Source organism: Cimex lectularius, unplaced genomic scaffold, assembly GCF_000648675.2.
Source record: "Cimex lectularius strain Harlan isolate CLEC.00 unplaced genomic scaffold, Clec_2.1 scaffold43, whole genome shotgun sequence".
Classification (NCBI taxonomy): Eukaryota; Metazoa; Arthropoda; class Insecta; order Hemiptera; family Cimicidae; genus Cimex; species Cimex lectularius.
Genome location: NW_019392661.1, coordinates 1,601,987 through 1,628,270, shown reverse-complemented (window position 1 = coordinate 1,628,270; position 26,284 = coordinate 1,601,987). Strand labels below are relative to the sequence as shown.

The 26,284-nt window shown below is 32.1% G+C and overlaps 3 protein-coding genes across 5 annotated transcripts in view; 2 read left to right on the top strand and 1 right to left on the bottom strand.

The window, feature by feature from the left end:
- Positions 1-26,284, bottom strand: part of LOC106662460 (E3 ubiquitin-protein ligase Ubr3) — a 47,203-nt gene that overhangs the window by 8,168 nt on the left and 12,751 nt on the right. For 2 of the 3 annotated variants that reach the window (XM_014386558.2, XM_014386559.2), the window contains exons 11-17: positions 10,435-10,616; positions 10,237-10,373; positions 2,731-2,873; positions 2,495-2,661; positions 2,189-2,432; positions 1,951-2,104; positions 1,650-1,775 (exon numbers count right to left, since the gene is read on the bottom strand). In XM_014386558.2, coding sequence (XP_014242044.1) covers positions 1,650-1,775; positions 1,951-2,104; positions 2,189-2,432; positions 2,495-2,661; positions 2,731-2,873; positions 10,237-10,373; positions 10,435-10,616 — 1,153 coding nt within the window. The remainder of the gene's footprint in view (positions 1-1,649; positions 1,776-1,950; positions 2,105-2,188; positions 2,433-2,494; positions 2,662-2,730; positions 2,874-10,236; positions 10,374-10,434; positions 10,617-26,284) is intronic. The other variant, XM_014386560.2, reaches the window with a different exon arrangement.
- LOC106662461 lies at positions 11,605-15,271 on the top strand. The gene is made up of 9 exons (XM_014386562.2): positions 11,605-12,062; positions 12,941-13,167; positions 13,408-13,549; positions 13,603-13,772; positions 13,835-14,017; positions 14,075-14,298; positions 14,353-14,585; positions 14,649-14,796; positions 14,855-15,271. Exons 1-9 carry the CDS (start codon positions 11,732-11,734, stop codon positions 15,168-15,170), a joined length of 1,974 nt encoding a protein of 657 aa, XP_014242048.1. The 5' UTR covers positions 11,605-11,731; the 3' UTR covers positions 15,171-15,271.
- On the top strand, positions 21,289-25,733 carry LOC106662462. The gene is made up of 8 exons (XM_014386563.2): positions 21,289-21,467; positions 23,161-23,678; positions 23,751-23,892; positions 23,973-24,145; positions 24,211-24,393; positions 24,450-24,673; positions 24,752-25,138; positions 25,206-25,733. Exons 1-8 carry the CDS (start codon positions 21,458-21,460, stop codon positions 25,519-25,521), a joined length of 1,953 nt encoding a protein of 650 aa, XP_014242049.1. The 5' UTR covers positions 21,289-21,457; the 3' UTR covers positions 25,522-25,733.

The window sequence follows — 26,284 nt, the reverse complement described above, 5'->3', positions numbered from 1 at the left end:
AAAAAATCTTATTTTGATACATTCAGTAATAAGAAATATTTACTTTGTATTATTTTCATTATTTTTAATGAAGTTTCTTAATGAATAAGTTTTTAAATGATTTGTAACAAAAATTTTATACTGGTGATAATTGACCTTTTGAGAAAGTAATTACATTGTTTAAAATCCATTTGTGAAGGCAACTTTAAGTGCTATACCTGTCAGTAAGCCAAGTGGAGCTTACTTACAGAGCCAATAAAATTTTATTCAAACTTTAGACAAAACCTTTGGAAAATCGTAAAATTTAGGTTTTAACTGATTTTGTACTTTGCTTAAGGTTACAATTTAAAAAAAAAAAAAATTATATATATATATATTAAAAATTAATTTTATAAGATTTTACTGCTCTTCCATTGATCAAATTTATGGTAGTATTAATATTTTATGAGATAGGTTGTGAAAGGTTGAAATAATCTGAAAAACGAAATATCTTGACAATTAAGAATTGAAGTCTGTTCTTGTACTGGAAAAATACATTTCTATGACAGCTAGATGTAATAATTTTAAGTTTTTTAACTCTAAGGCTAATAATAGAAGTGCTATCTAGCAATTTGTATTTAGTTAAATGCTGATGGTTCAGTGTTGATCTACAAATTGTTTAAAGAAATCTGAACAATGATCATACTAGTCTGCTTATGCTCGCATATTTTGTCTGCCGGAAACGATTCAGCATTTCAAATAATATTCAGCAATGTAACCATCGTTGGCAGTTGGTCTGTGTGGTTCAATAATGTTTTATTAAATTGATTTATTCTTTTTTCTCAGCATTTAATTGTGAATTTCAATTTATTTTATTATTTTCATAGGTAAATCATGTCTAAAAATGCTGTAAAGTTTGAATTGTTGCCTACAGAATTTAGGTATAAGCCGAGGTAGACTGACTTTACATGTGTTTGCTTTGTTTTTTCAGTGTGTAGTCTCAGCATCAGGGTTCATTACATTCAGTTTGTCAGTTTCATTCTGCATTCCAAAGTGGCATCATTTTTTTTTATCTTCTAAATGTTTGTTAGACAGTACAAAAATACAACTGAAATCAAGCAATGCTGTGATGGTAGTGACGAAGAAGTAGTCAGTTTAATATAAAAGGTTATAGATACCAAGAAAAAGAAATAAAGAATATTTTAGATGAAGAACATAGAAAATGCTCAGCCTATCTACAAGTTGAAAAATCTGCTGATCAAAACGAAAATGCATTCCTTTTTACCAGAAGAAGACAAAATCTAAGAAACCAGGAAATCATTCCTGTCTCAAAAATGTGTTAATATAAATTAAAAAAAAAGAAGAAGTGGATTGAGGAGTCAATGAAATCAATAAAAGAAAGAAAAATCAAAGTAATTTGAGCAAAATATTAAGTAAATATTAAAAGTAAAATTTTAGTAACTACAAGAATACTGAATATCTGACTATATTTATTTATTTATTTTTTTACAATTGAAAGTGAATTTTTGATCATTTGCATTTTGCAATTGACAATGAAAATAACTGAAGAAAAGCTTTGGAATTTAGAGAGAATTAAAGATAGAAAATTTAGAGCCCCCCCCCAACCCAAGGATTCATCTAAAAGTCTACCAATGTTATTTATTTATTTATTTTTCAATTTTGAAACTTACCAATAGCAGGAGAATTAAAACCAGAAGGAAGTCCTAAAGGAAGTTCACCCCCTAAAGCGAGAGGATCATCTACTTCTTCACCATAAAATAGAGATGCTTCGACCACTTCTTCCCAAACTTCATCACCTGCGTGAGAGAGGATGGTTTGCATCCAATTTGAATCATTACAAACACTGAATTATTTGTACTTTGTACTTTACCCAAACATGCTAACTTATTAATTAATTTTAAACAAAATAAGCAAAAACGGACAAACAAATGTCTATGTTAATAAGTAACGTTTTATAAAAACGAGTTTTACCTTTGTTATCAGGATCGAGGACGACAGGTTCAGAAGGTAATGTAATTGTACTTATCACAGTTCTCAAATTATCACTAAGCCAATCTGACTCGTAAAAATTCTCAAGATCTCCATCGTTAACATTTCGTTCGCTAGATTGCTTAACAGTACACACCTAAAATTATAATTGATTTGTTGTAATAACATTTGAAAATAATCTGAACATTATTATTTATAAATGAGCAATAATAATACTGACTTGTGAGGGTTGGTCTGTCGGATCAGTCACAGCCAGAGACATTTCCAAGAGGTAAATGATAAGAGATATTACATGTTCAGAAACATTATGCTGTGTTATCGCTTTGTACAAGACCAGCCAAACAAGTGCATGGAAGACTTTTGACTTGAGGATTTTCCTTGGATCAGAATAAGCCTCATGGCAAGGCACCGGCTCTCGATAAGGAGGCCAAGCACCGGTTCTCAGTCGATTGGACTGGCTAACACTGTGGAAAGACAAATTTTGAAATAGAGAATCTTGATTCTAACATATTACAGATATACTGACTATTCATTGAATCTGTCCATAGAATTTTGAAATTCCCTTCTGTGCACTGCCCTAAGCAATACATGAATCGGGTCGTACATTTCTTCCCACACGTGTCCCTTCGGAACATACATTCCCTGTTGCATGTTTCCACTCGCTTCCAAATTCGGAGCTTTATATTCTGCAACCTATGTAAGAACGTTTTCATAATTTCTTTTTCAAATTAGATATTTATACCAATAAAAAGAAAACAATACCTCAGCAAGGGCAGATTCAAAATCTCTGCTTTGTACTGTACCACATCTCTCGGGCATTAGTTCCATGAGCTGACTGTGTGTTTTGTCACCCATACAAAGCAATGTGACCATTTCTAACTGTGATAATCTGCTTTGATTTGCTCCTAAATAAATAAAAAATATATATTACAATTAGTTTCACTAATTTCGTGGTCCGCTTGACCAATTAAATCATTACAATTAATTAAGGTTTTTAGTTGAAATGAAAAAAAGTTAATGGCACGAGAGGGATTCGAACCCACGACCTTCGGCTAGATATGCTGCTGCTCTACCACCTGAGCTATCGTGACCTTGATCCACTCGGACATCAATGGCATAAACGAAAAAAAAAAAATGATCAATGAAAAATGGCAAAAGGAGGGAAAATTCATAAGGTGGGGTTGAGATGGGGAGTTGATGTCCAAGTGGATCGAGGTCACTCAACTAAAAACCTTAATTAATTGTAATTACAATTAGTGTTTCTACACATAAGAAACAAATTAACAGACAAAGCTAACGAGTCTATGAGAAATATTCAGTTCACTACTTGGGAACAATTGAAAGCACACTTGACAAATAACTTTTCAGATATTCAAGATCCGGCGAATTTAAACATAGAAATTTTGAGGCATATGAACAAAAACGTATTAACTTCACTCGCTGAAATTAAAGAAAAATTCGATCTGTTCTGTTCAAAAATAAATATTTTAGAAGGCACAGAGGCCAACAAAAGTTACCTAATTCAATTTCAAGAATTAGTAATATGCAACAATTTCATAAGTTCGCTGAAAGATCCCTTACGAAACAACTTAGCGACCAGGAACCCGAAAACTCTGTTACAAATTGAAAGATTGCTGCTTAATGACTTCCAATACATGAATTATGAACGACACACAGTCATCTCGTTTAAAACCTTTAAAAACATTTCAGAATCCTCATCTCAGGAAATTTTTTAACACAAATTTCCAAACTGGACCTGTGAATATAACACAAAGACCCTTTAACCCCCAAGGAAAATTTGCACCTAGAATGCCAATAACCAACACACAAAACCCACACCGATGTCAACACAAACAATTTTTTTTAATTTTTTTTTTTTATTGGCCTTATGATCTTGCATATTTGCCATAGTACGAATTCTTGTGTGTTCAAATTGGGGGTTATTGGGAAAAAGGGCCAGAGGCGACGGTGGGAATCGAACCCACGACCACGGCATGAGAGTCTCTCATGCTAACCACTCGGCTACCCCTACACCACTTCCCAAACAATTCAAAGCTGGCAAAGAAACAGACATCCCAACATTTACTTTACACAACAGAATGCCAAATACAGTCAACACGCACCTAATTATAATGGAAAAATTTAATCACATGAACGAAAAATCACCTAACTGAAACAACCTGATGATTTTCAATCCTCAGACGACCTTTCCACTAAAAAATTGACTCATTTTTTAGAGGTTCCTGAACACTATCCGAATTTCGGATGATGACGAACTGGGACAAAATTCGTCTCCCATACATCAAATTACTTAAGTTCAATTTAAAAATGTTATTAGATACCAGAAGTACTACATCATTTATTACACGTAACATAGCATTCAAACACTTTAAAAGATAACATAAGGAACAACCCATTTAGAATTACAACTGCACACGCGACGCGGCATCAATAGGAAAATTCAGCACTTGTTTAATATAGACAATTTACAATTAAAGTTTCGATTATTTAAATTTCACGACCAGTTTGATATGCTTATAGGATTGGATACTCTTAAAAATAACGCTAGAAAGAAAATAAATGACTCCTGACACTGATATACAAATCTTGATACCCCTCAGGAAACACCAAAAATGTATCAAATACAAGCAAAAAGTGAACAAGTAATGCAAGTTCTAGTAAAAAATGTTCAATCTGGACATGCAATTATTCCCCACATCATATCTAATGACTTAGAAATTAATGAGTGTCTCGTACAAGTGGAGAACCACAGACCCTTATGCATTATCAAAAACAATAGTGATTCACATAAACACGTACAATTACAGAACCCCTTAAACAAACACCAGTCAGCCATAAAGAAATATTAGAATTATCAAATCAAAGAAATAAAGACAAAACCAAAAACCATATTAACTTGGCAAAAATTAGGACAGATCACATGAATATTGAAAAAAAAAAACCTAGCTATAGAACAATTGACAAAAGAATTTAGAGATATATTTCATCAAGAAGGTACACCTCTAAAATTCATGAATGACGTAAAACATGTAATAAGAACGAAAGACGAGGTACGAATCTACATCTAGCTCCCCATGGAACTCATCGATACGGATCATCAAAAAGAGAGACGCTTCTGGAAAAGAGAAGTTCCGTCTTGTGGTAGACTACAGAAAGTTAAACAATAAAACCATAGATGATAAGTACCCACTTCACATATCACAGACTTATTTGATAGGCTAGGGAGATCTCAATATTTCTCTGCGATAGATTTGGCAAGTGGCTTTTGCCAGATAGAGTTGAGTCTTGAGAGTATCCCTAAGACAGCATTCAACGTAGAACGGGGACATTATGAGTTGCTAAGAATGCCGTTTGGGCTGGAAGATTCGCCACCCACATTCCAACGGGTTATGAACAGTATCCTCCGTGGTATCACAAATTACATGGTGTACCTTGACAATATAATTATAGTGCTAGTCTCCAAGAACACACTGCTAAATTAAAAGAAGTATTCCGTCAGTTAACGAAATACAATTTCAAAATCCAACTGGATAAAACAGAGTTCCTAAAAAGAGAGATCGGATATTTAGGGCATATCGTAACACCTAACGGCATAAAACCAAATACTGAAAAAATACAAGTGATACAAAATTACACAATCCCAAAAACAACTAAGCAAATAAAAAGATTTTTAGGAATTTTAGCAAATTACAGAAAATTCATTCCTAACTTTGCTAAGTTAACGAAACCTTTAACAAAATGATTGAAAAAGAATTCTTCCATTGACATTAATGATCCAAACTATAAAAACTGTTTTGACTTGTGTTTTTGTGACTTAAAAACATGCTAATTAATGAACCCAATTTACAATTTCCAGACTTTCTAAGGAATTTATATTGACCACAGACGCTAACAACTTTGCAAAGGGTGCTGTACTTAGTCAAAAAACAAACGGATCTGACCTTCCTATATCCTTCGAAAGTAGAACACTGAGCGACACAGAAACTAAACTTTGGACAATAGAAAAGGAACTTCTAGCCATGGTACGGGCTACAAAATATTTCAGATCCTATCTCTTTGGACGATTCAAATTTTTTTGCGATCATCGCCCTCTACAATGGCTCTTTTCACTAAAAGAATGGAACTCTATACTACTAAGATGAAGATTGAAATTAGAAGAATATAACTATGAAATAAAACTCAGGGAAGAAAATTTATAAGACTTATATTTAACTCCAAATGACTTAGAATTTCAACGCTCCGATACTGATCGACTTCACTCAGACAACAAGTCTGTAATAGTGAATATAGACGAAAACGAACAAACTGATGAAGACGCGACAATTTATCCCAATTTTAACTGTAACACAGTAATCAATATACCCATAGAAGACCAATTAATAAAATAAATAATCAAATCATCTGAAGTAGAATGTGTCCTGGCCAAACTCAAAACTATCAATTTATTGGACAACAGAACAACGAAAACATTCAAAAGAATGAATTTGAAAAGGATGTTATTAATTTCATTAAATCTTAAATAGTTCCCAAAACTAAATACGGTCTATATTTTGAAAATGACATCTATGAAAAATTTAGTTCAGCACTGGCATTATATTTTAAAGACACTGAAATCATTTTACTAGGTACCAATAAATTGATGGACACTGAATCAAAAGAGGATGAAAAAGAAATAATTGAAAATTACCAGGGAAAACAAATCATCGGGGAATCGATGAAACCGATACTGCAATCAAAAGATTACATTATTGGCCCAACCAAAGAAAATCCGTACAAACTTTTATCAATCAATGCGAAAATTGCCTATTAGTAAAATATGACCGAAGACCCCTCAAACTAAAATTCAATATTTCTCCTACACCAACAAAACCGTTCGAAATAGTACATATTGACACTATAACACTAGATAACACAAAAATTTCTTACGATTATAGAACCATTCTCAATATTTGCGCAAGCCTATAAACTTAATTCTGGTTAAGTGATAGAAGTAGTAAATAAATTGATTAAACATTTCAGTGCACATAATACAACAAACAAATAGTACTAGACAACGGAGTAGAATTTAATAATACTCTTGTTGTAGAACTCTTAAAGTTATACAAAATTAATGTACATTTCATATCTTCACAAACCCTGATTCAAACGGAGTAATAGAATGCTTTCACTCTACACTAATTGAACATATTCGACTCTTAAACAAAGAAAAACATTTTCAAAAAGAAACAATAAAAAGTAAAGTAAATTATGCAATATTAGTGTACAAAAACAATATCCATTCAGTTACAAAAATGAAGCCAATTGAAATAATTACGGGTCATATAAAGGAGGATTCCCTATTACCTATAAATTTAGTCAATTTTTAAATGATTATATTAACAAACATAAAAATAAAGTAGAGATAATATATAAAATAATTAATGAAAAAAGTTTAAAACGTAAAGAAAAAAATTATAGAAAAACTCAACGAGGATAGAGAAGAAATACCAGTTATCCCCGAAAATGTATACGTAAGAAACAATCTAAAACAAAAAATTTGTATAAAAAGGAAAAAATAAAATCTCATAATCCTTTAAGGAAAATAGCTACAATAGAAAAGTCCCATCATAATACAAAATTGAATATTCATTTAGCTAATGTAAAGAGACCAAAACAACTTATCAGTTTAATACCAGAAATGTCGATGTAACAGAGCCTGGATCTTCGTGATGTCAGCTGCCAGGCCTGCATTTGAGATAAAAGATATCTCACACAACACTGAAATTCTACTGATATCATTAGGAGATACGAGAATAATTATGTCTGAACACATTTTGATGCATTATTACGACATAGAAATATTAGTTGGAATTCAGCATTTTAAAAAACCAATACAGAAAATTTCCAAATATATTAAAACCAATAAAACAATTTTGGAACAAATGATACCTTTCAATAAAATACTTAATTATACCAAAGCTATGGCTCAAGAGAAATTGGACAATTTGATCATACACTCGATTAACTGGAAAAGTCGAGGACTGAACAATGGACTTGGCACAGCAATAAATGGAAACCTAGATGATGCAGATGGACAAAAATTAAATACAATTGTAGAACAACACTAACCAAATTACACTTCAATATCAAATAAAGTTCATGTATTCCCTTATCGAAGGAATAATCAGTAACTTTAACGATAAACCCTTACAGAGTAACAGAGAAGAATTAAAATATAAAATAAACTTTCTTAGTAGAAACATTAGGAATATTCAACAAATAGCTTCAGTTAAAGATACTTTTAATCTATTACAAATCCTGTATCAATTATTACTAGAGACAATCCAAGATATTGAAAATTCAATAACTATCTGCAAATTAAAAACAATGCATCCAAGCATTATAAGCGCCTGCCAATTATTTTCAGAGTTAAAAAGACTGGAGAACCATATATACTAATAATTAAGGTTTTAAGTTGAGATAAAAAAGTCAGTGTCACGAACGGGATTTGAACCCACAACCTTTGGCTTGATACGCCACTACTCTACCACTTGAGCTATCGTGACTTCGATCTCCTCAGGCACTAACTTTCCATCTCAACCGCACCTTTTGAATTTTCCCTCCTTTTTGCCATTTTTCAAATGTCGTGTAATCTATTTGATTCTCGGCGACAAGTGAAATGGCCACAGAGAGCTTTAGTGAAGTGTACTTCATTTTAATTCATTAAGTTCACTATATTTCATGGTCCACTTGACCAATTAATATCCTACAATTAATTAAGGTTTAAGTTGAGATAAAAAAGTCAGTGTCATGAGCGGGATTCGAAGTCACGATAGCTCAAGTGGTAGAGTAGCGTGTGTCAAGCCGAAGGTCATGGGTTCGAATCCCGCTCATGACACTGACTTTTTTATCTCAACTTAAAACCTTAATTAATTGTATGATATTAATTGGTCAAGCGGACCACGAAAAATAGTGAACATATATACTAAGTTGCCCTTAGAAGTGAAATATGAGTATATCATAGACTTTGAAAATATGTTAAAAGTCGACTGTAGAATAGAAACAAATCAAATAATTTACTTCTTGCAATAACCATTATGAAGTGACGATAAATTTGAACTATATAAATTACAACCTATCCCAACAAAAGCTGGCCAAAAAATAGTAACAACTATTCCAGAAAATAAATATTTTCTAAAATCCAAAAGTAATGACATAAAATATTTAACAGGCGAATGTATTAAAAACAAAGTTTACCATTGTCCACAAATTATAATATCGAATCAACAAAATCATTGCAAAAAAGAAATCATCTTACACGGAAACAATACACAGTGTGTTTACACGGAGCTTCAGATAAGCAACAACCACGTGGTATTCGTTCCGGAAATCAACTAATTTTTATGGACCTTCATCACGCCAGAGAAAATCCAGATCACGCAAGACAATATGATAGAAACAAAAATACTGGAAGGTATATTTCTGCTAAAACCAGGCAACAGCGAAATAATATACAAAGGACACCCACTCATCTATCGGACAACGAGCCATGGAAAACCAAACATCAATTTCAACCTCACATTTGGACCAAAACAAATCTCCAACTTCAGCATCAAGCTTCGTCATTTAACTTTTCATGATATTTCTCCAATCTTTGTGACAAAAAATAATATTATACCATATGTACATGTTAAACTAAGCCTATGGACATTATTCCTTTATATTTTAATCATTATTACAACAATAATATTTATTATTGTAATATATTATATTAAATGCATAAAAACTAAAATTATAAATAAAAATAAACAAACAATAAAGGTAGTAAAAGAAGACCCCCCAGGAGAAGCAGTATTCTATGGGTGGATGGGTGGAGGAGTTATATATATTTTATTATAAACAATATTAGTTATAGCGATATTTGTACAGAAAAATGCACTCAGCTTATCAGATGTTGATTAAGCACAATTGCATTTTTCTCCCCCTTAACCCGAGGTGACTTAATAATGGACCGAGGGTAATTGTAGGAGATTCTGTGTACGCTTCCTCGAATTTATATCGGCAGAGCTACTACTTTTATATATTTTGAGGATTGTTGCAAATTATGATCAAATATTTTCTCAAAAAAGAAATGATTGGATGACCTGGAGTAGATTTTATATTATAACAATATATTTTTCAATTAGAAAATTACAAAATGAACTTAATGTCCATCACTTGTAACAAATTAAATAAATGAATTTCACAGTCAAAAACCATAATACATACCTAAATTAGTTCGTAGACTTATCAAAGATGCTAAAAAGGTGAGACAGCTTTCGAGCATTGGCGTGTCTGAATCTCCATCTGGCAAAGTGCTTCTGCTCGAATGCCCAGAGAAACTGAGCCAATCCATAATATGAAACCTAAAATCAAATAATATTAAAATGAGTCCCAACGCAGTCGGTTTCAATGCTGGTAAAATACCTTTGAAGGACTGTCAAGATGAAAAGCTGAGATGGTAGCATCGTCGCACAAACTTGAAGCAAGTAAAGATCGGCATCGACCAACGAATTGCAAAAGTTGCACTGAATGTAAGTCATCGCCTGACCCTTGATTTGCAATCCGTTCCTTACCCATAAGCCGTTTAGAATTTCATAAAAGGCAACCTTCAACAATAATAATAAAAAGTTAATAATATTTTTATTATTTGTTTTAAAATGTAATTGCCACAAAAATATAATAATCTCAACATAAATCAACTGAACTATGTTAACTATACAATAAGGGGACTGTGGTAGCTAATTGGTTAAAGTGTCACACTCTCGGCTTGTAGATCTGTAGTTGTGGGTTCGATTTCCACCATCGCCTCTAGATTTTTCTTACCCAATTTAAGTTGGCAAGGCACTCATCAATAGGAGGTCCAGCAGGATCCCCTGGAAGTACCTGAATTTGGTACAGACCCCCTACTTAAATGAGTTTCTTCAATGGAAGAACACCGGCACACTGGGGACTCAATTTACACAAGCTCCTAAAATGGAACCAGCAAGGAGAATAATAAACTGTACAGCTGCAGTGTTCATTCAAACACCTACAGTTCCAGGTATGCATAATCAATTTATCATATTATTATGCTGTCGTGTCATGTACAGTAAAGTGTACGTAAGGATTAAAAAACTATTCGGTAGGTCATTAATACCATTCTAAAATTGTACTAATATTCCAGGTACATAAGTAAAAGCTCCAAGTACGCTTTTTCTCCAAGCAAAATGACTCATTTTTTGTTTTTGTTATATCCAGTCTAAGAACATATTTCTTGTTATTTCAATGTCAATGTCAAAATATGAACACAGAACTGCTAAAGGTAAACACAAATTGGCCTAATAACTCAGGCCCCAATTTATGCGGTAGATTTATAAAATACTAAAAGGCATACGTTATAAAAAAGATGCACAATAGAAATCACAATCATCAATCTAATATACAAATCGTAAGGAGACTGATTCCTTTTCTTATCTAAAGTATAATGGATAAAAATCTATATTTATTTTAATTAATTTAAAAAAATGCATTTATATCATGTAATTATCTGTAAAAGCGGTGGCTATAAGGCTTAGGTTTTTTTTTCTTTTTAAGGGGAGGGATCTATATATGCCCCTCTCCTTCGATTCTGCTACATCAGTTTAATCAGAAAAATTGACTTTGATTGAGGTTTATTCTCCTTTCATATCTTCCATCTGATAGTGATGTTTTTCTCTAACCAAATTTTCTCTTAGATTACAAAATGGAAATAATTCAAAAGTTAATAATACTCTCTGTTTTCATATCAGCCCAAGCCATAAACATTTTTCCCGATCTTATTGAAGTGGCTTTAGATTTTGTACAACATTCAGACAAGACATTTCAGATAAACATTGAAAATAATGAAAATGTGTTAAGACAAATTATGGTATTATCGAAGAAAGTTGACACAATCGGTGAAACATTTCTCCATGAGGAAGCGGCTGTTGTCAAATTTATTGAAGATGTCCACACTCAACTCTCTTTAAAGATGCACTACAGTGAGGTATTAGAAGTCATAGAAAACATCGAAACATCCTTTGATTACTTTATGAGTATGTTTTTTTTTTCTTATATATACAAACAACTAATTTATATTAATTCATATATGTATTTAGTAGTAATAATTGACCACATTAATTATTTTAGTTAATTATACTTTTATCTAAGGTCTTGGTTGAGATGAAAAAGCTAGTGTTTTGAGCGTGATTCAAACCCACGACCTTTGGCTCAATACACTGCTGCTCTAACCAACCACTTGAGCTATCATGACTTCGATCCTCTCGGACATCAACTCCTCATCTCAACCTAAAACTTTTTGACTTTTCTCCCTTTTTGCCATATTTCAGTGATTGAACTTCTTTTACGGATACATTGTATGTACCAATACACTTCCTCCTGCAGGCAAGTATAGCACCACAGTTTGTTAGTAGATGTGTTGGTGTTTCCTCAGCTTCTTTGCAGCATGTGCACTTGCCGTGTTGGTTATGCCAATCTTCTTCAGATGCTCATTTAGTTTGCAGTGTGAGGGTTGGCAGTTATTTCTTTTCTTCCTTTAATGCATTCTGTTACTGCTTTCCTTCCAAAATTTGTTAGAAGGTGCTTGTATTGTTTGTGTCCAATGAGTGAATTTCATTGTTCCCACATTTTTTTATCCTTCTATCTGAGGTGCTCATTGATAGTGTGGATTCCTATACCTCAGAAGGGCTCAGGTTCTATCAGCGGTATAGCAGCCCCTTTTCTTGCAAAGGCTAATCATAACTGACTATATTAATTATTTCAATTAATTTTTATAATTGTCAGTTTTCTCCACACATCTATATGAAATAATAAAATGATAAAATTAATTAAAATTCACATATCAAAATTCTTAATAATTTATGTATGTTTTTAATTTTATTTATTGTATTTAAACTGCATGGTTTAATTTCAGCAAACATTCATATCGGTACTAACTTATTTGGTGCCAGTAATGAAACCATGATGTTTAAACTTGAAAAACATACCCTGGAAGAATTTGCAACATTCGCAGTTTCTAGCCATCCAAAATCGTTTTTCAAGTCATTGCACAAATTATACAAACTCCATGAGCAGAATGATAGAATTGGAAAAGTTTTTAGAAAGAAAGGTTTCTTCGAAGAGATTATCTATAATTATAAGGTGAAGTGCAATATGTAACTTTAAAAACATTATTATTAACTTTGAAAAATAAAGTTAAAAATTAACAATTATTTTAGTAGATATGAATTCGACAATAAGAACATAAAAGAAGAAATAAATTAATCTTAAATGAAGTCAATAATTAAATCTTGACAAAATCTTGATAAATTCAATGAAAAATAAATCTTTTACCCACATTAATCTTTCATTTTTTTAATTTATTTATTTTTATTTTTTAAGGAGTATGGTGCTTTGAGATGCGAACTTCAACAATCTGTTCAACAAATGCTTTTTAACATCTTTAACGTACTACAGTTGGCTCAAATAAAAGCATTTCTCATGGTTCAATTTTCATGGACACTCTTGAAAACATATAACAAAGGTTGTCCATATTGAGAGAAGTCAAAACACAATTATATTTTCCACAATTAACAGGTAATTTTACAATGGAGATAAAGGGACTTAGACAAGAATATAAAATGGAAATAGAAAATCAAGCAAATACATTAAAATTATTCCAACAAGTATCTAATGAATTTATCACGTGTGATCCCAAATTACACCAGAAAGAGAAAACCTACACCGAACTGACTCGTTTATTTCAGGTCAACATTTATATTAACAATAAACAAGTAGAACAAGATTTTTTAAATTTAATGAATTCTAGGGATTCATAGTCAATGAAGTAGATCTAAACGAGCAAGGAACTTGTAAATATGACTGCTCTAGTTATCAATATTCAAAACAACACAGTTGCTTCAAAAATAAATTCTGTGCAAAGCAACCAACATGTAAGGGGAATGTGATCGGTTGCAGGTTCATCGATTCTGACATGTGGATTTGCCAGGCAGTAAGAATTTTAGTATCATATGATCAAGCAGAATGATTATTAACTCGTATATTTCAGCCCTTATCTAGCCCAAAAAGATATGACTGGATTGAGTATGAAAATGGTAGGAGGCTTGGTTATAAAACAAGCTGTTCAAGATCAGTGACCAAAGTAGATTCGTGGTGGCGCTGGTTATTCTGGCATTGCTCTTATTGCTTCTGTTATTGTGATGATTCAAATGACCAGCAATCGCACCGATATTTCAACATGCGTTATGTCACAAGCGATATAAAGAATAACAAGTATTTATTATTGAAAATCATAATGAAACTATCCTGATCTAATTTTTGTCATAGAGCAATCGTAGGCTTGAGATTTATTAAAGTCAACAAAATAATTCATTTACAAATCAAAGAAGGTGAATTAGGAAAAAATGGCCAAATTGGTAATGCAACATGGCTTCCAGTTGATAATTACACTATCTCCGATGAGGGTATAAAGGCTGAAGTGGATTATCACATAATCACTTGGCAGGAAAAAGCTATTGATTTAGATGATTTAATTGCACCTGAAGACTACGTTTTAACAGGTTCATAGAATGATATGTTTTAACTTGAAAAATAAGTCTTACACACTGTTAAACAAATTGAAGGAGTGAAATTCAGAAAAATTGGGGGACATTTAAACCTTGAAATCAGAGTCACAAAAGTAGATTTTCAAAATGGTGTTTTTGTGGACGAGGGACGATTAACCACTTGGATCAGTAATGATAATACTGATGCTGCTAGAGACAAACCAAGGTGCACGTTAATATTATTAATTCATGTATGAGATTTTATCACAGTTTTTCTTTTAAAGGACTCAAATTAAACTGGAACGACCTCTCGATATAGCCAAAATAAATCATGGAGCATTTTACCCGGATTCTGAGTCCAATCAGTTTGTTGAATTCACCAACTCAGACATAGATTTGGATGCAGCTCAGACTGTGTTACCATTTATTGACACACAAATTGTGGCACCAGATCCACCAGTTCTTCTCAGTGGTGCAGGGCTTTACCATAGAGGGAAAAAATACTTTGGAGGATTCATTGCTCCAAAGGTGTTCACGTTTTACTATGGTAAAAACATGCGTAAAAACAAATCTATCATGGTAACCAATGTTTTAACTTAGAACATTCATAAATATTGAACTAGATGTTATTTAGTAAAAAAAAAGTGTTGTAAAATCTGTAAAAAATAAGATCAAATAAAACATTGTCTTTAAAATTTCAAGTATTAATGCAATATTGGAACATCACTACACAAACAGATTGCTCATGCTTATTTATATCTTCTAAAATGGGGGGATGAAAGATTGTGAGATGTCCTCCTGAGATTTACAGTGATAAACCTATATTTCATAATTACACATCATTCTGCTCTGTCTATTTTCGCTGATTTTTGACAGTCAGGTGGAGTGATGTTAAATTTTTAGAGAGAGGGTTGCTTTGGTATTTTTATTTTATTTTTTGTTCTAGTCTTTTCGCTTTGGTCCATTTCCTTTTTTAATTTGTGCAAAGTTTTAAATGGTGTACACGATATTTGTGAGGGTTAATTTGTGTATTTATGAATTTTTAAGTGTTGAACGTGTTATGCTTATGTATTTCTAAATTTTTGAGTACATTCATTTTTCATCCTTTTTGTCATAGTTTTATACTTGTTTGAATTGTTGATGGTTTGCAGTTATTTTCTATTAGGTGAGTCGTGTAATTCGATTTCCTGTTGTTATCCCTAAACAATTTGACGTGTTGCTTGTCATGTTCACATTCGCATGTCATTTTGAGTCGTTGTGAGTGGCTTGAGTCGGCTTGTATAATGTCAGTTGCTGTTTGTTTTATGTATATGATAAATTGTATTGTCCCATCAGTTTTTGTGACTGTTAAGTCTAGGAAGTTTATACCTCTATTGTTTCTATTTTTTTATTATTATTATTTTTTAAATGAGTTAAGTTGCTTTTCTGCTGTTTATGCTGTTGTAATTTTATTTTGTAACTGAACAGAACAAAATTGTATATTGTTGTGGGAAAAAAGATGGTAGCTACTAAAGCAGGACTTCATCTGATAACAATGCTCTGGTCGGAATAAAAGGGTTCTTTGTTATGGCGTATGAGCTTCAAACCTGCAATTAAACCAATTCCAGCTTACACAACTGGACGGATTAAGGCTATGTTGCACAGTCAAACTTTCAGCCATTGTAGGTTTGATAAAATTTGCACTTATGATTCTGGTGCGACTATAGAAACCATATATTGAGTTGTAAGACAAAGAAATAATAAATAAAATCACAAAATTTATATGTTAATTATTTAATTATCTGATATTGTACTTGTATTTTCGCCTCGTAAATGCTTTGCGACTTATGTTCTTATTAAATTTCGAACGATCACTACCTCTAATAATTATCATTCATGACAATTTATATCAATATTCTTTTATAATTCTTCTTTATCATTAGCTATTTTATCAACACTAAATAACAGCCACATTTTATCTTAATCAGATGGATCTTTGAACAGCACCTTTCATTTATTATTTATACTTAAAACAAACTTGTTGTACTCTAACGCAAAGAAACTCACAGAGATGACCAGAGTGTTGATTATTTTGCATAATAGATAGCCACTATTGAGCATGTTAAAATTTAACTCAATAATCTTTTCTTTGTTATTCCAAATAAAGTTTATGACAATAAAACTTAATAAATTATTAGCGTTTGCAATCCAACAATAAAAATAGAAATTTAATTGATTTCTACATATACAGGGTTTCACGAAATGTCATAATTAACTACAAAATAGTGTGACAATAAAATAGCCGATTTTATTGGTTGATAAGACACACTCTTTCGTATCTTGTTTTTTCCTTTAGCAAAAGAATTCAACCTTGCATAGTTTCAAAATAACAAATTCTTTTTATGTAACTTGTAATAAATGTGCGACAAGTTAAGGTTTATCTTTTTATTATCCTATTAAACTAAAACAAGAAAACAAATTGTAAATTTGTGCAAAGGGTGATCGTTATTAGCGTCACATGTGTTTTACTCTCACAATGTGCAAAATTATAAACATTGGTTGTAGAGAGATTAAGGTTAATTGTATTTTAAATTCAAATACAACAGTACAATATACAAACATTTAAATTAGGTTTGCACCCAGCAAAAACTTGTGACTACTGTTCATAAATTGCCGTTTTGAATGTACGAATTATGCGTTACACAAATTGAAGCAACTTAAATTATTGTCTATATTATACAATAGAATGAAAAATGAAAAGAATCACGATCGACTATATCAGTGCACATGCTAGTATGGAGATGACCCTGATAATACTGATATTACGTAAATGTTGCAAATAGAATGTTGTTTATATAGTACGTACATTACAAAATAACAGAACAAATGGGTAAAATTGTTAAAAATTGACTGGTATGAAATAAATGCCCTGTCTTTCCCTAAATGCTTAATAAGTAATGATCATTTTTATCGATAAATAAATAAGTTCTTCATTCCTATTGTTATCTTGCCTTATGATCTTGAATTTAATACTTATAAACAGTAAATAGAGTATGCATTCTGCAGATAGTGAATTTCTGAAGTTAGAAGTTAACAATACTGGTAATCACCTGAAATGCTCAGTAACTTATCATCTCTACCTTGCAAAGTAAATAGAGTGAACACTTCCCTTATAATATTACTTTTTCGTTATAAACATGAGATTTTGTTTAAAATAATAAATAGATTCGGTGTTTTACAGATAACAGATAAAATAAGTTAGTGGATGGAATTTGAACAGTTAAACATTGGAGGAAGTAAAAAAAAATTGTGAGATAAAATAGGGTTCAATTATTAAGAATAAAACCCCATAGCCATAATATATAATGACCTACTGTCAGAACTTAATGAAAATTGGAATTAATTTGAAGTACACATCAATATAACCATTGGTTAATTTTACTAAGAAGTAGTGTAAATGAAATTTTGTCAATTTTTTTAAAATTAAAAGTATAGTGCTGATTCTTTATTATCTTAAGTAAAATGAATTATGTACACAATCATGTGCTATGCTATAATATCAGAACTTAGCGATACTAGAAGCCATCCTGAAATATGAAATACCTACAATGTATGAAACAATTTGTTCCACTAACTGTTCCCATCTTCCAAGACCTCTTAGAACTTCTCAGGTTTTTGAGTGATTAACTCATCAATGTGTTTTATGCAGTTCTCAAGTGAAGTATTAATAGCATAAGTTTTGCAGAGCTCAGAATAAGTAAAAATCTGAAAGGGCAATATCAGATGGTAAAAATATGTGACATGCCAAGCTCCAAAGCTCCAATGAAGAAGTTCATAACAAAGCACCCCTTCAATCCCACCAAATGCACAACTTTATTATGTTAATGTGGGTTGCTGTGTTTTCCTCAACGTTTTCCTAGCTGAACATTTTTTAAGGACCTACTCTTAATCACCAGTTATCTGTTAATAAACACTTCACACTCAACATGTGAGGAAGGACTGTACTTCTTCATTAAAAAATTTGTTTTTGTTAACTTGAGATTTTGTTGATCACAGAGAGAATGATATTATTATTTAAAAAGGAAAAGTGTGCATCATAAAATATAAAATCATCTTCCCAAGTCAATACTGATGTAAATTACTTAATTCCAATATTTTGTACTTTATGGTCTTGAGAGTTTGTAGGAAAAAACAAGTAATTTAAATTTGTTCTCTGCAGGTACAGAGAAAATAATATAAACCACTTGTCAATAATGACACTACAATCCATCATTATGTACTTAATATCTAGTGTACATAGAAATAGGTTTGGTGTTCTGTTGATTACAGAGAAAACTATTTAAAAAAGAAAAGACATCAACCGGCCACAGCATTTAAAATCAATATCTAATCAAACATGTAAATTTTTAAAACTTTTTCCATAAGAGTATAGCTACAAAATTAAAAGGAGTGAACTTCGAGCGAAGTGGCAATAGTAAGAAAGTTTCCTGATTTGGTAGCAAAGGATGATCGCACGTTTTCTTCAACTGGGTCTCCTTTTTTGCTTCTCTTCATGCAAGAAGAGCAAGCACAAGAAGTGCTTTTTCTTCCTCAGGTATCACCATTCTGACCTCCATTGGGAAGAGAAGTTGTTTCCACGAGATGCCTGGTATGAAACCAGCGAAGAAATGTCTTCACATGGCAGTCAACCAGGCAGATTAGTTGAATCAACCAAACCGCCTCATCTGAAAGAGGTCTAAATCACCCTTCAGTATTTTAAAAACCCTGAATTTTTATTGTTTTGATCATAATCTTTTCTTCTATACTTCTTTATATAATTAAAGATAAAATGAGAGAGGTTTTTGAATATTTTTTAAAGACATTTCTTGCTGGTTTCAAATCATGCAACTTGTGGAATCAACTTCTCTTCCCAATGTATGGCAGTACGGTGATACAACCTGAGGAAGGAATTTACGTGATATTGTTAAGGTAGGAAAGGTAGCATAATTAATCTCTGCATGTTCAAATAGCTTATTTAATGTTATTATGATGATGATAATGATTAATGGATCATGAAAGAAGGGGTCTTAGGTTCCCTAAGCACTGCAATCTTTTAGTTTATTATACTTTTCCTAGTTCCTTCTCCTAAGAATTAATTATAAGCCAATGGCAGTCCATTGCAAGTGTTTTCCTACTTAGAGATAATTTTGTATTTATAACCTAAATTTTTTTTTATACAAACAATTTTGTGTAAAACGAAAATAGTGTATTTGGTTTCAAGCATGGAATATACATATTTTCCTACTTAGAGCTAATTTTATGTTTTGTAACCTTCAATTTTTTTTTTTTTTTTTTTTTTAATACAAACAATTTTGTGTAAACGAAAATAGTGTATTTGGTTTCAAGCATGGATAAATAACTGAAAAAAAGTCTTTTTGAATTTTGTAAATAAATTGTTTTAAACTTTTTTTCATACAGAAAAACATAATTATAACTTCAATTTTCAAAATCAGTCCTGGGACCCACCTCATGTTTGATGTGATAAAAACACTACGGATTTAACTTTTAAATTACTTAACTAATTTTCTTTCCGTGTCATTTCGTGACTTCACTTCTTTCAAATTTTTTAATGCTAACACGGCTCCAACCCAACAAAAAGTGACTTTAAAAGAAAGAAAAAGATGCATGATTTTTACAAAAAGTTTGGAGGCCCACCTTGGGAAGAACATTAGCTTTAGCGTTAGAAAAATTTTAAAAGGACCATGAAGTTATTGAAAACGTACATCTAAATCTACACCTAACAAGTATACAGTACATATACAGGCAGCCATGTTTTATCACATGATAAAAATCACTATTTAAAAGACACCTCCAAGAAGAGAACAGAAGTCACCATGACTGTCCCTTAGTAAGAGGTTTCATTTATTTTATTCTTTATGTAGTATGTATTAATTATGGGCTGAAAAACTTTTTTTTTTGCGTATCTTTGTACTTTCATATATTTGTATATTTCATGTTCATATGTATTTCATATTTTGTATTTTTGTACACTTTCAAAATTTGTCTTTGTTTCTTAACTTGCTAACCTCTCAAAGTTAATTCAGGTTGACGAATTACTATCAAAAGAACAAAGAAAACACAAACATAAAGATTGTTAGGAACTTTCTTGTTCTTTATGATACGAGATTTTGTAGTCAAAACAGTAATTTGATTCTATGCTCCCAATTGGGTTCAATTTTTATAAAACTTTTTGCTTTTTATTAACTTTTTTTGTTAAAGTAATAAAAAATATACTATTTCAAAAACCGATAGAAAATAGTTGTTCTGCTATGCTTAGTGCAGAGAAAACAGATAATATTATTTAAAAAAAGGAAACTCCTCATTATAAAATCAATTTCCAAAGTGAAAATTGGTTTTAATTAGAATAGGTCCACTTTCATAGGTCATGGTTTACAATAGCCTTTGAAAGTCAAAACACAATTTGGCATCCATCCAGAGTAGAAAGCTAATGGATTATCAGTGTCTGTGTTGAACCTCACCGATCCTTTGACAAACCGCGAGGATGTTTTTGTGTTCAACGATAAATTTAAAAAATTAAGTACAATATTGGAACTTAAAAGTGGTTCGAAAACAGTTCTTGTTCCGCTACATACGGCTAATAAAAATCTAAAGTGAGTGAGTCACCCAGTTACTGAGAACAAGTTTTTTCAGATACATTTCTACAAAGAAATTAAGGTTCACAGGACTGACGTCAGTGCGATGGAAGAGTGATGGTGGGAGGTGACAAAACTTCCTGTCCTGTACAACAGACACTTCCACCGAACACTGCGACTTGCACATCTGCGCGAAGATTCGTAGTTTTTTTTTGCTTAAACACTGAAGAAGTATCACACCTGGAAGACGCCGATGTTACAAGGACCTTCGGTTAAATGACGATGAGTGAGTTTTAATCCATTCCAAATACCGTTGTGTTGAGTCCTTTTTAGGATTCTTTCCCTTGACAATAGATAATTTATTTAATACTGTCTTTTTCAAATTGTATTGAATTGATTTAGTTTTCCAGCCTGTTAAACCCTAGATCGGAGAATGACTTTTACAGGAGTCCTGTTGTCCTTGGTCGGGTTTTTACCTATTTAAACGTACGATCAAAAATCAATCCTTTGTTTTAATAATAAAACTTTTTTTTTTTAATTCCTGCGGTCGATAACTAAAGATCCGAGGTTGTCATCGACCCAATTGACCAAAACAAGTCAAAAACTAATGACGATTGAGAGAAAAACGGGTTTTCCCAGAAAAAATCTGGCCACAGAACTGCAGGAGAAAGGGTAAAGAACGTTATTGTGTTTACAATTTTACTATTCTTACTCACAATTGACAAACAAAAAGACCTTTCACCTCTTTTGTTAGTCTAATACTTATTTCAGAGGATAAACACAATTTGAAAACGGACACATCCAGGAATTCGGTCTAGAATAGAAGGTGATGAAAGAAAATTCGCGTTGCAGCACCCTTACAGTGGGAAAAAAATCTTGTTTTCTTTATTAACAATTTCCTCCTATTAAATAAATCACTGTTCGCGTACTAGGGGCTTATATCATCTTGAAAAACAAACTGGATAAAATTGAACGTAGCTTGTTATAACAATATTTTTTAAAATACTGATTAGTCAATATGATGAATCAACCAAATATTTCGATGTTATTATAAACATAATTCTAACTATAAACATTAAAAACGGCTTTTTGAAAGAAAAGAAAAATACGTCTCTTGCACAAACAAATGATTCTATCAGTGACTAAGTTATTGTGATTTATAAAAGAAAAAATAGATTATTTTTGGTGTCAATTATACACCTTTTCCAAGTACTTTTACTTGTAATTTTTTTTATAATAAACCAAATTGGACTTTTAAAATGAACTAGACGTAGATGTATCATTCGGGGTGTGTAATATATTTCGCCCTTTAAGAGCTATTGTATCCCCTGATGTGTACATAGCACACCGGTGAGTTCTAGAAGAGAAAGATCAAAGAACCTGATTAGTAAGTCCGGTTCAGCAGTTGGATTTCTTCTGTAGTTATGATGTTCTAGAAACACACTCCTGCCTGGAGCCACAGTTGGTTGTGTGTTGGTGACTCCTCTGCTTTGCAGAATCTGCACGTGCAACATTGTTACAAATCTTTTTATGGCTGTTCAGTCCTGCAGTGTCCTGTTAGGATTCCTTGACTTCATTTAGCATATCTAATATATTTAGTATAGTTTTGCAAATCAGCATTATCTTTGACCTAATGAAGTTTGAACTTAGTGCTTTGATGGCTGAGTTATAATAGCAATATTCTTGTTTTTGTACCCTTTGTTCAGATTGAACTGGGTCCATCTCTCAATTGAATGGGCTTCAACTTGGAAGATACTGGTGTATTTTCCCATGGGTTCTGAGTATTGGTTGCCTCATATCTTCCTGCGTTCTAGATCCATTAGTGTTTTTTTCTCATTCTTTTTGTATACATAAATTAGTTTGGAAATTTTGCATGAATGCAAACAACCTGTTCATGTAGTTTCTTGGAGCTATAAGTATCAGGCTATTAAAAATTAACTAAACTAACAACTTCATTATTCTTTCTTTTTTCCTCAAAGGGATCAACATGTGGCAGATTATCCTCCTGTTGTCTTTGGCAGGCGGTTTAGGGGAGGAAAGGAAGCCAGATTTGTGCCAAACTGACACAGCGAGACAATTCGTCCTGGACAAAATTGACGAAATTAAAACCAACACAGGCAAAGAGGCTTGGCAGTACATGGCGAAGAAGAAGCAAGGAGTCGATGGCCAGTTGTTGGTCGAGTTTAGAGAAATCAGCAAGGCTATCGATGATGTCGTCAAGCCTGTATTGCTGACGAGGGTCGTTGAAAATCTTTGGGCCTTTGCGGCAATAGAGCTCGAGGAGAACAACATAAACACATTTTACTCCACTTTTAAAAAGTACCAAAATAAACCTGATTCGCTTATATATAAAGACAGTTGGTCTGATTTCGCGCACAGCTGCTTGAACAATTCACCGAACAAACATTCTGTACAGCAGTCATTGGAAATTATCCAGGACTTGATTTATAATGAAGAAACTCTAACAAATGTGTTCCAGTTAACAATGAGAGAAGCGGTAATGATAACTAATCAACATTGTGTGTTTATTATTGTATGTGCAATTGTTTATATTTACGTTTATCTTCAGAACGAAGACTACTTAAGATGTGAAAAAGATCAATCGGTTCAACAAATTCTTTTTAACTTGTATAATCATGTACAAATAACACAGCTGAAAGCATACGCAATGTTGCAGTTTTCGTGGATGCTATTGAAAGCATATGATAAAGGTACTATCTGCATAAATTTCCTACAAAGAAAAACATTGATTTAACATTTAATTCATTCTTTTTTATTTATTTTTTATTAGGAAACTTTGAAATGGAATCAGAACTATTTAAACATAAATATTTAGAAAGAATGGAACAACAGGCAAACAGTATTGTATATGAAATGCAACAAGCACCAAATGAAATTAAAAAATGTGATCCTTTGATACACAAACAAGATGAAACATATACTGAATTAACTCGTTTCCTTCAGGTAGCTTAGACAAAAAAAAACACTTAATTTCCTTAAAATATTAATAATATAAATATGTTCTAAAGGGATATATAGTTAATGAAGTAGATCTAAACAAAGAAAAAACATGTGCAGAGGATTGCAGTTTTTACAAATACACAAAACAACATAGTTGTTTCCAGGATCAGTTTTGTGCAAAGCAACCTATCTGTAAGGGAAATATTGTTGGATGCAACTTTGTCGATTCCGATATGTGGATCTGCCAAGCGGTAAATTACCCTCCTTGCATTTTAAAGGGCATACAAATTAATGTAATTACTTTCAGCCCGATTTAAGCACAAGGAGATATGACTGGATAGAGTATGAAAATGGACGGAGCCTTGGACAAAGGTCAAGCTGTAAGAGGTCGGTGACCAAGGTAGATTCGTGGTGGCGCTGGCTTTTCTGGCATTGTTCTTATTGTTTCTGCTTCTGTGATGACCCCAAAGATATTAGGTCTCACCGTTTTTTCAACATGCGTGAGGTTACAAGCGATACCACAAATAACAAGTAACTATTGCAAAAATGTTATATCACAACAATTTAATTACTTTTTTTTTTTTTTTTTTTTTTTTTTTTTTTTTGTAGAGTGATAACTGGTCTGAGATTTGTTAAAAAGAATAAAATTATCCATTTACAAATTCAACAAGGCACACTGCTCAAGAATGGAGCAATTAATGTTTCTACAGTAGCATGGCGAGCAGTTGACGATTACAAAACTGATGATGATGGAATAAAGGCCGGAGTAGATTACCACGTTCTCACTTGGGAGCAACGAGCAATCGATTTAGATGACTTAATCGCACCAGAAGGCTATGTCTTAACAGGCGTAAGATTCAGAAGAATAGGAGGCCATTTGAATCTTGAAATTAAAGTCACCAAGATGGATTTCAAGAATGGGACGCTGGTGAATAATGGAAAGAAAACCATGTGGATAGGCAATGACAATACCGACGGTGCACACTACAATCCAAGGTAAAACATACAACTTTAAGTTCTCATGCATAACTGTTGTTTACACAACCGTATTGTAATTTTTAAGGAGACGATTGACAATGACAAATCCAGACAACCCGATTAAAAACTCAGGGGTGACACTTCCTGATTCAGTGCATGACCAGTTTATTGAATTTACAAACTCCGACCTGGATCTCGACGCTGGTCAGACAGTCGTACCTTTCATTGACATGCAGGTTGTAACACCAGAGCCACCAGTCCCTCTTGTTGGTGCAGGGATATACCACAAAGGGAAAAAATACTCAGGAGGGTTCATCGCTCCGAAAGTATTCACAATGGACTACAGTTCACACATATACAAGTTTTTTCCTGAAGTGAATGAAGCTGAATTAATCAATTGAATAAAAACAAAAATAGTTAATTTGATTTGAAATATTTTTTTCTAAAAAGTGCTACTTTACTTTATTTGTGATATATATAAAGACTTGATATTATTTATAAAGCACTTTATTTTGGAGTTGGAGTTTTTTGTCAAATAGTGTACATTCCAACAAGCAATAATTTATATTGGTGAAAGCCAATTTAATGTATAGTGTAATAAAATAAATGTTTTAAGAATAAGAATTGTCTTAATCAGCGTTAACTGTTCTCTTAATATATGAGGTGGACAATAGCAAAGTAATGTGATTAGTTACGCCCTTCTTCTGATATTTATATCCATACCCTGAATTGAAACCTAACTCTGACCCATAAAAAAACTGATATCACTATAAAATCATCGGTGATAGTTGAGTAATTCATGTTGATGACAAATTTGAAAAAAATGTAAAACCGTGAACAAAATTTCTACAGATTATTAATTACTTATTACTTTAGGAAATTGTCAATGGATTAGATTGAAAATATGATAAATTATACATAAATATTAGTGACTTGAAAGAAAATACTATTGATCTATAATCCTTATTTAAGCACAGTTACTTTCTGACACAAAAAATTTTTTTACCATTAACTCTTATCCAGTTAGTCTCTTTGTCCAGTAATGAAACAACAAACAATAGAAAATATGCCATATTTAAACATACAAAGCTATCATTAGTGATTTTATGACTATCTCCAGAAAAACAAATCACTTCACAGACATTAATTAGATATTTAAAAAAA